Raw genomic sequence first — 10775 nt, forward strand, 5'->3', positions numbered from 1 at the left:
TGTCAAATAGCAGTCTGTTGTGTAAATCATTCGAAAAGTGAGTCCATTGCCGTTTGTTCAGATATGTGTCCTTTTATTTCAGGTACAATCACACAATCCATATACACAAAGCACATCTTACAGACATCTCTGGAAGATCAACGCCATCAAATATGATATTACAGCTAAAATAAATCAAAGTGTAACATTGCAAGCATTAACATTTCAAAGGATCACAAGTCAGTTTATCTTCTCAGTCTTGTTGTGTCTAACATTGCAACTGTACTGCCACTATATTTACAGTCATGTTTGTTCTGGTATGAAAAATACCTGCAGCCACATGCGAGACAGAAATGCAAGATAAGTCTTTCTGTTCAGGAGAAATGCAGAGAGGAGTAAACAGTTGGCTCAGGCACTTGTTTTGGACAATCATTCCGCCTCGAACTGTTCAAATGCAACTTCTGTATACACCAACTGCATAAATAATGACAAGTAAAGAAATCGATCATATTGTCATTAATTAAAAAATATATTTTTTCTTGATCTTTTTACATATAAGAGGTCATTGTACTATAAAAATATTCTGTAAATTTTAGAACTCAAATCTGCCTCATTAGTCCAAAAATGGCTTTTATTGAAGTCAAGTTTAGCAAACGATTTGTTTTAGATTTTGTCACATTACAACATTGTACGACGAAAGACTGCCTCTGCAGAAGATGATCAACGCCTACTTCTACATCATTGCCTCTTTAGCCCTGCCCACTGATTTGAGCATGTCATGAGGTAGTAAATAGGAGACAGACACAAACACAGGAATACTTGACCATAGAGACGCCTCTGAGGGTTACAAGTTGTTTTGCAGTGTCAAGTAGTGGAGAAACACAGTCTTTGCATTGCCATCCTTGTGATACTAACATTAAGTTCCAGTCAGATTGACACTGTTCGTTTGTTCACCTACAGGTTTAGTTCACCCAAATATGAACATTCTGTCTTCATTTACTCAAACCTGTAAGACTTTCATTTATTTTTGAAACACAAATGAAGATGTTTTAATGAAATCTGAGAGTTTTATGTCCCTCCTTTGACCTTTGATATGTGAATAAAAGCCTAAATTAAATCAGTTGATCATGTCTCTTCAGAAAATTTCGACTAAACCACTCAATTCACATGGATTAGTTTTACCATTTCTTTATGAACTTTTTATGAAGCATCAAAGTGGTAGTCGCATATAGGCTGTCAATGGAGGGACAGAAATCTCAGATTTCATCAAAAACATCTTCATTTGGGTTCCAAAGATGAACGAAAGTCTTACGGGTTTGGAATGACATGAGGGTGAGTAAATAATGACTTAATTTAAATTTTTCGGTAAACTAACCTTTTAAATGTACATTTTTAAACCACACACAGTTCGACGCAGGCTTTTCAGAGAGACTGAAAATAAAAGGTGATGCAGTGCCAACTACATTGGAACCAACAGTAATGTCACACAACACACAAGTGTGAGTAACTTTACTCTAAAAAGTGAAAGTGATGGTAAGGTAACCCAAACCCGGAATTTGCCCTCTGCATTTAACCCATCCAGTTAGTGCACACACAATAGGAGTAGTGAGTGGCAGCCATTTTTTTCTGCCCGAGGAGCGATTGGGGGTTAGGTGCCGGGCACTTCAGTTATTTCCTGCCGGTATTGAGAATTGAACTCATAACATATGAGTTACCAGTCTGACTCTCTAACCGTTAGGCCACAACTGTTACCAGCAGCCATATCACCTGTAGCCCAAGACTGGTTGCCCACTGAAGCTAAGCAGGGCTGAGCCTGGTTAGTACCTGGATGGGAGACCTCCTGGGAAAACCAGGTAGCTGCTGGAAGAGGTGTTAGTGAGGCCAGCAGGGGGTGCTCACCCTGTGGTCTGTGTGGGTCCTAATGCCCCAGTATAGTGACGGGGACACTGTACTGAAACAAGCACCGTCCTTCGGATGAGACGTTAAACCGAGGTCCTGACTCTCTGTGGTCATTAAAAATCCCATGGCACTTCTTGTAAAGAGTAGGGGTGTAACCCCGGTGTCCTGGCCAAATTCCCTCCATAGGCCCATACCAATCATGGCCTCCTAATAATCCCCATGCATTGAATTGGCTCTTTCACTCTCTCTCCTCTCCACCTACAGCTGGTGTGTGGTGAGCGCACTGGCGCCGTTGTACTGTGGCTGCCGTCGCATCACCAAGTGGATGCTGCACACTGGTGGTGGATGAGGAGAGACCCCTGATATGATTGTAAAAGCGCTTTGGGTGTACAGTAGTACATATGAAAGCGCTATATAAATGCCTCATTCATTCATTCATTCATTCATTCATTCATTCATTCAACTGCCCCTGTATGTCTGATACAGATCGTTTGATATGTACTAAGTATTTATACTGTAGCGCCGCAGTCAAACTGAATAGTTGTGTTATGCTGTTCTTTCCTTTTTATTTTAATTAAAACATGACAGTGCACTTTATTTGCCACAACCAAAACTTATAAGACTCAAAACATATAAGCATAAATGTTTCACACTGTTGGCAAATGTTTCAACTATATAACAAGATACACTATATTGCCAAAAGTATTGGGACACCCCTCCAAATCACTGAATTCAGGTGTTCCAATCACTTCCATGGCCACAGGTGTATAAAATCAAGCACCTACGCATGCAGACTGCTTCTACAAACATTTGTGAAAGAACGGTTCGCTCTCAGGAGCTCAGTGAATTCAAGCGTGGTACTGTGATAGGTTGCCACCTATCATTCGTAAAATTTCCTCACTACTAAATATTCCAGAGTCAACTGTTAGTGGCATCATAATAAAGTGGAATCAATTGGGAACGACAGCAACTCAGCCACGAAGTGGTAGGCCACGTAAAATCATAGAGCGTGTTCAGAGCATGCTGAGGCGCACAGTGCGCATAAGTCACCAACTTTCTGCAGAGTCAATAGCTACAGACCTCCAAACTTTGTGTGGACTTCAGATTAGCTCAAGAACAGTGCGTAGAGCTTCATGGAATGGATTTTCATGGCTGAGCAGCTGCATCCAAGCCTTACATCACCAAGTGCAATGCAAAGAGTCTGATGCAGTGGTGTAAAGCACACCACCACTGGACTCTAGAGCAGTGGTGCAATCCGAGTGATGAGTCTGGGTTTGGCAGTTGCCAGGAGAACGGCACGTGCCTGACTGCACTGTGCCAAGTGTAAAGTTTGGTGGAGGGGGGATTATGATGTGGGGTTGTTTTTCAGGGATTGGGCTTGGCCCCTTAGTTCCAGTGAAAGGAACTCTTAATGCTTCAGCATATCAGGACATTTTGGACAATTTCATGCTCCCAATTTTGTGGGAACAGTTTGGGGATGGCCCCTTCCTGTTCCAACATGACTGCGCCCCAGTGCACAAAGTAAGGTCCATAAAGACATGAATGAGTGAGTTTGGTGCGGAGGAACTTGACTGGCCTGCAGAGAATCCTGACCTCAACCCGACAGAACACCTTTGGGATGAATCTCTCAGGTGACCGTTAAGAGGCAAAGGTAGTTTGCAACAGTTTATTCAGTCCCAAGAACAAACAGAAACAGACTGCCAGGCGTGATATAGAAGAAGCAATGCAGCTGGAGAATAAAGGATAATACAGCAGCCTCCCGAGTCACAGATCCTCGACTGTAGTGTGGTCCAGCAGGAGTGAAGCGTAGACAGCTGGTGAAGGCCCAGGCTGGCAGAAGGAAACGACCACGCCGTTAAACAGGTGACACTGCATGGCAGAACAGGAAGGCAGGAACACTGACAGGTTCTGGACTGGGGCTGGGACCTTAGACTCAGATAAATAGCTGCTCACACACACACATACAAAATAGCGTCAAGTATTAAGAGCGAGAGCTCGTCACACTTACATCAAACAATTCCCGGACACAGACAAGAACAAAGAACATGGAGAAGTAGGCAGCGCAATCAGCGTGAAGACACAGAACAGGTGCGTGCGCAGGAGTGCGAACGCCAGCAGTAACAGGGTACAGCTGAAACCAATGAAAGATGAACAATAGGGAAGGAAAAGATACCTAAAAACAAGAGTAATCAAACCTGGCTCATGACAGAATTAGAGCGGAGACTGCGAGCCAGGCCTACTCGTCCAACATCAGTGCTTGACTGACCTCACAAATGTGCTTCTAGAAGTATGATAAAAAATTCCCATAAACACACTCCTAAACCTTGTGGAAAGCATTCCCAGAAGGTTTGAGGCTGTTATAGCTCCAAAAGGTGGGCCAAATGTCATTAAAATTCATATGCACATAAAGGCAGGCGTCCCAAAACCTTTGGCAATATAGTGTATTTTTCAGCATCGGAAGTTTTCAAAACAATTCCACACATGTAATGGCAGAGACGTTGAAAATTATTTTAATATGCAAAATGGTTACCCAATCATAGCAGTGGGTGTTTACTTCCAAGTCTTGAATGCAGCACACCTATCAAAACAGAGTGATTGAAAAAGAAGGTCAAAAACAGGATAGAAAATAGCAGCAATGCTTTAGATTACAGCCCGGAAAGTACTGTGTAGTTGCAAAGAATTTACAGCGTAACTTTCAATAATTATAGTGTAACTATACAGTAAGTATGTGTAAGTATAGGGGAACAATATGTAAAGTATTGGGAATAAAGGGGTAACAACCAGGAAAATAACAAATTATTTATACTGTAAATATTTTTTAACTAAGGGGTACTTATACTGTTATGATAGACAACAATCTTACATTTGGGAGCAATTTAGCGAGAAGGACATTGTAATGAGCAACGTGAAGCTTTCATGACATTCTCATGGGAAAATCATGTGAAACTCGCGCGAGAACTGCCGTCTCTGTTATTCTGTCTTGATTGTTTCTCATTCTGATGCTCCTATGATCATAAACCACAACAGCCACATCCATGAGATTAAATTGAGATGACTTTCATGTCTTGATTGTTTCTCATTCTGATGCTCCTATGATCATAAACCACAACAGCCACATCCATGAGATTAAATTGAGATGACTTTCATGTCATAGAATGTTATGTCAATTTCAAATGAGTGCAGAATATCATCCTAATCTGCCATGTCTGTTTTTTCTCAGACAACCCCTATAAAAATTCTAGAGCAAATTGCATACTGTTATTTGTGCAAATTCCACAGTGCTTGGAGAAATCTAATCCAGCCTTAATGCGAATGTCTGTGATTGCTGATGTTGTATTCACCTTATTCCAACACCCCATGACGCTTTGTGCGAATTATGGGAGTAATTTCCATTAAGCTGTAAACAGTCAGTGATAGACTCTATGAACGCAGTAATGCGTTTTATTTTTAAACTGGGGACAATGAGATGACATTATTTTACTCACCCTTCAACCAACGAACATTAAAAGGACATTTAAAAGTGTAAAAGCATCAACAAGGTACTTTCAACAGGCCATGAAAAAGTGTGATTCCACAGCAATAACGGACAGGGTGAACATAACGTGATATATATGCATTATGTAATACGTCGCCTTAATAAAAATGTTCATGAACTTTAGCATTGCGTGATGCTAATTCAAAGTGATTTCCATTTTAATAAATTGTATTTACCTGTGAAACAAACCTGGAAAGAGACGTGAGGCTTTGAGGAGAAAAACAAGAGATTCTTCGTGCATTCCAGTGAATTATTAATGGGATGTATTGTAAATTATATAGAGAGAACAGACCACAAATGTGCAGCATATGTTGTCCTTTTTCGTACTATTACAGCAGTATGCAAAGAGACAAAATAAAATAATCGGGAGGATAGAAAGCAGCTGCTGAAAAGAGCTCTTGCCATAGATATTCTTGTTATAACATGTTATGTTACAATACCAAGTGTTATGTAATTCTCATGATGTCTGAACATAAAACATGAAAGAAAAATTGACAGCTCATTCAGTCAAGCTGACAGAGAAGCTTTAGTTGTAGGGCAACCTTATGATTTGAAGTTTCCAAGTTCACTGATAAGACACGCAGTATCGTGTTCATTATCGATATGAATCGCTGTCGATATTGAACGCGATATTGCGTGGCTTATCAGTGAACTATGGCTCTGTCTATTAAATGCCGCTTCATTTGAAAGCAGGTGATGGCGATTTAGCGGTAATCAGGGAACCGGCTTTACTGAAGAAATGCGCGTGACAATCGCATGCGATATATCGCCCAGCCCTACTTACTGTATAGTTACACTATAATTATTGACAGTTAAGCTGTAAATTTGTTGTAAATATGCAGTACTTTCCGGGCTGTAATCTAAAGCGTTACCAAAACAGCCTATTACTTCTAAATTAGGATGTTTTTTTTAATGTAAAAATCTTGATAACATTATAAGTGGAAATAAAAATGCAGTTCATGGCCTCTTTAAACAACCAGGTAGTGGTTAGATAGTGAGGTACTTACTGGTTTCACACTAGCTGCAACTAGAACAAGAAAACAAGTCATTTAAACAGTAGACAGATAAACAACAGTAGATACTAATATATATATATATATATATATATATATATATATATATATATATATATATATATATATATATATATATGAAGAGTTTATTTGCAAAAACAGATAACTCCATTTTTATGAATTCTCACAAATCATGTTTTTTTTATTGTGCATTTCAAGTAATAACAATCAAACTGCAGTTGGGCTGTTTTGATTAAGAAATGATAACTCTAAAAATACAGGTAAATTAAAAAAATAAAATTCATTGAAAGTATGTTTTATATATATATTAAAAGTTTGTTTTGTAGCAAAAGCAGATAACTCCAACAGTCGTTTTTTTGGCAAAAGCAGATAACTCCACATTTCATGTTTCATAGTTAAACAAAACCCAAGTAATTGCATTTAAAACACTCTCAAACACACATGTGCACACAAACGCACACACACACCCACCCACCCACGCGCGCGCACACACACACACACACACACACACACACAAACAAACAGATCGGCACACACACACACACACACACGCTCTCTCTCTCTCTCTCAAACACACACACACACACACACACAGATCGGCACACAAGTACACACACACACACTCATCCACACACGCACGTGCGCGCGCACACACACACACACACACACAAGCAAAAGGACAACCAATTTTTCAGCATGTAAGTCGTGTATGGTGTACAAGGACTTACAGGAGTCGAAATCATAAATCCTCGATCACTTTTAGTGAGCTTTGATAAAACTTTCCTCAGCTAGCGCGTCTTTTTGAAGTGACTAGAAGCCTTGTCACCTGACCTGAATACTGCGCGCTGATTCGCTAAAACGGACTTATCGGTTTCTGTCTGTACACAAACAAGGGCGCTTGTCGGCTTCTGCTGTAAAACGTGAACTTGCGATGCCTGAAAGTGGGCAAAACCGGCTCTTCTGACAAAATGGATTTAGGGTACAGAACGTGCTATATATGGAGAATAATGCACAGCACTTAGTTCATTTTTTTTAAAAATGGCGTTTATCGGTTTTTGCAAATGAACTCTTCATATATATATATATATATATATATATATATATATATATATATATATATATATATATATATATTTATACAACAGTTCTGTCTGGTTCTCGAATCTGATTGGCTGATAGCCATGCGATATTTCAGTGATAACAGCACTCCTACTGCCTTTTCACCGTTTGTATCACTCCGCTTGAAGTGACCGTCATGGCGGCCGATCAAATCAACCATAATTTTTACAAATACTACTTCTTGTACCACGAACTGTAGTTTTAATATTTTTTTAGGCGAGAATGTAGTTGTTTAGAACTGAAATATGTGACTCATATTTAATAACAGCGCCTATTTTACAATTTGTTTTGATGTTTTCGGAGATGCGATCTCGAGTGCGTCAGCGGCCGTTCAGTGCTTCTGTAATCGCCGAGAATAGCTTCATCTCGGCCAGTGCCTCGGGGATTTGCCGCTGGCTCTTATAGTGGTTAAACACGAGACATAATTCAATTTGAGTACATAGAACGGGCAATCTTTGGTCTTATCTTATTTGTTACAGAGCAAGTCGAATTGTGCTATATTAAATTTGATAATAAACATTACGTTACATCCTTATATAGCACATTGGCTACAACTAGACGGGACATATCAGACTCTTCTCCGCTTCAAATATGTAAAACATTAAACTTTATAAACATATGTTTTTGTTTTTTTTTTGAGTAAAGAAAACGCTTTACAGTTTTTTTTTTTCATACATCAGATCTTTATTTACCTTTGCATTGCACAGAGGAGATGTCCAAACTGCGTGCGCACTTCATTCACGAGGTGAGGCGGATTAATGAGGCTTGATTGACAGGTTGAGGATCCAATGGAGTTAGGAGGTTTTGTCACAGGCTCTTTAAAATCCTTTTCATTCGTTAAATATTTGTAAAACCCACATACCAGCGTAAATGGTGACCTATTTTTTTTTTAATAACTAGTGCTTTATGTTTGACTGAACTGTACAATTGTGCTTATGTTGTTCAATAAATATTATTTTATATAAATATGTCCATTAAGTAATATGGATTGAGTGAACATTACATTAATACGCCATTAGATGGCGGCAACACTTTACAGGAGAATGAGTCAGTGAAGCACAAGAGACTTTTAAATTGAAAGGAACTTTTGCAAAAGGAAGTTGTTTTAACGCTGTGGTGCTATGGAAAATTCCCAAAGCTGTAAAACAAGATCGCCTTCCTCAGCGGACATTTAAACGTACTTGTATAAAGGATATAATATTATGGACATCGACTTGAAGAATGAATGTAATGAAATATACCAGACACAGGTAATAGCCTACTCTCTCTCTCTCTCTCTCTCTCTCTAATACTGTAGAAAATTCAATGTGTTTCAATGAAGCGACTCAACGTTTCTTCGTTACTAGTTCTAAAGTGACATTTTAGAGTTAGCAACGGAAGCTTGGTTTAACTGACAACTTGAGTTTTGAAACGTTCCTTCGTTACTAGTTCTGAAGTGACGTTTTAGAATTAGTAACGGAGGCTTGGTGCAACTGTCAAATAGAGATTTGAATCCGTGGCGGAAGGAAGTAGTGCTGCACAAAAGAGGGTTTTAAAGACACTCCGTTGTTGTTCTTATTTATTTACACACTCATGCCGTCGAACTGTTGTATAAACACAATATCACACTCGTAGCCGTGCGATATGGCTGTATATCAGCACGCTGTGATTACCTGCGGCCTCGTGCCTACGGACGAATCACAGCGTGCTGATATACAGCCATATCGCACGGCTACGAGTGTGATATTGCTCATATATATAATATGTATGTGTCTGTGTGTGTGTGTGTGTGTGTGTGTGTGTTTGTGTGACATAGATAGATAGATTTGCAGAATAGAGAGTTGGCTCTTACAGGTAGTGTAGGAGCGAGGCGGGACAGGGGGTGGTGATGGATGATCTCGGGTCAGACACCAAACTAATCCCAGAACAAGAGGAAAGCACACTGAGGCACTAAGACACAGCAGAACTCTATGATAGAGGTTTCTGCCCGGTGAGTGTACTGCTGCTGTCCAGGAATAAACACATTAAATGGATTTGATTCAGCCATGGGTTGATGAACCTATTCATACTTACTCATTTTATCTTTAGCAGTATTCTGTATGCAAATTTCAAACCAATAGCATGTCCAGGATACACATATATACCTGCAGTCACGGTAACGTATGTCACGTGCCCACTGATAGAGAATTGTCCTGGCCAGGTTATCATACACTTGTATGCTCCAGCATCTGACTGGTTGATGTTGTGAATGTCGACTAACAGGTGTGTGCTATTGGCTGTTGAGCTGTAATTGGACAGCTCGATTCGTTCAGAGGGAGTGAGGCGAGTAAATCCTGTGGTCCTCATTTTCATTAATTCCCATCCTCCAGTCCAGCCAGGGACCCCACAGTGTTGCACTTCACAGCTCAACCGGAGACTGCTCCCCTCTGCAACAAGCTTTGAAGCACGACTTCCTCGAACAGTTGAGCACAGTTCACATACTGAAATCAGAGTAAAACAAGCGAGTTGAGCTTTTAGTTACACTAAATAACTTTTTGTAATGTGTTCAGATTGTATTAGCCAATTAAAGAGCCCTTAAAATAACAATTGTGCAAGGTGTAGATTTTTGCAAATTTGTGAATTAGAAAACTATCAAAATAAACATAAAATAATAACCCATTAGCATGCAAATTTTTTTTAGGTGCACACAGATGTTTTCGTTTGCATGTGCAAGATTTTTCATAAACATTAAAATTTACGACTTAAGTAGCGATGGCTTCAAATGTCACTTCAGGGGGGCTCCATACAAATGTTTAATTGCAAAAACATTAAAGAAATATTTGCGAATTGTAAATGTTTACACTACTCAAACATTATTTTTATTAAGAAAAAAATTAATAATTAAATCGGCTACTTTTGAAAGTGTAGCAACTAACTATGAATTTGAGAAGTGTCTTACCTTTCAAGATACACAAAAATGCCAGAAAGGTCAAGGAACACCTGTAAGCGCTTTTCATCGTTAATAATTTTCCGGACAAGCTTTCACAGTTAATAGCCAATTCTTCTGTCAAGCACTCCAGAGTAGGCCTACAACAGCAAAAGCTACTTTCTTTAGTTCTTCTAAACACCCACTCTCTTCATTCACTGCAGGGAAATGGACTCTTCTTTTAGTTTTAATTATGTTTGGCAGACTCAGTTGTATTGTTAAAGGTGCACACTAGGAAGGAAATATGAGTTCACAGCTTCACGCT

At 39.4% G+C, this 10775-nt stretch overlaps 1 protein-coding gene across 1 annotated transcript; it reads right to left on the reverse strand.

Annotated features, from left to right (window-relative positions):
• Positions 1–3642: 3642 nt before the first annotated feature.
• Positions 3643–10541, reverse strand: si:dkey-52l18.4 (uncharacterized protein LOC560708 homolog). Its single transcript, XM_067364369.1, has 6 exons — positions 10484–10541; positions 9690–10025; positions 9398–9547; positions 5590–5602; positions 3887–4009; positions 3643–3823 (listed from the first exon to the last, which is right to left on the reverse strand). The coding sequence occupies exons 1-6, from the start codon at positions 10539–10541 to the stop codon at positions 3643–3645; spliced, it is 861 nt and encodes a 286-aa protein (XP_067220470.1).
• Between the last annotated feature and the right edge of the window lie 234 nt (positions 10542–10775).

Source organism: Chanodichthys erythropterus, chromosome 17 (genome assembly GCF_024489055.1).
Source record: "Chanodichthys erythropterus isolate Z2021 chromosome 17, ASM2448905v1, whole genome shotgun sequence".
NCBI classification, from domain to species: Eukaryota; Metazoa; Chordata; class Actinopteri; order Cypriniformes; family Xenocyprididae; genus Chanodichthys; species Chanodichthys erythropterus.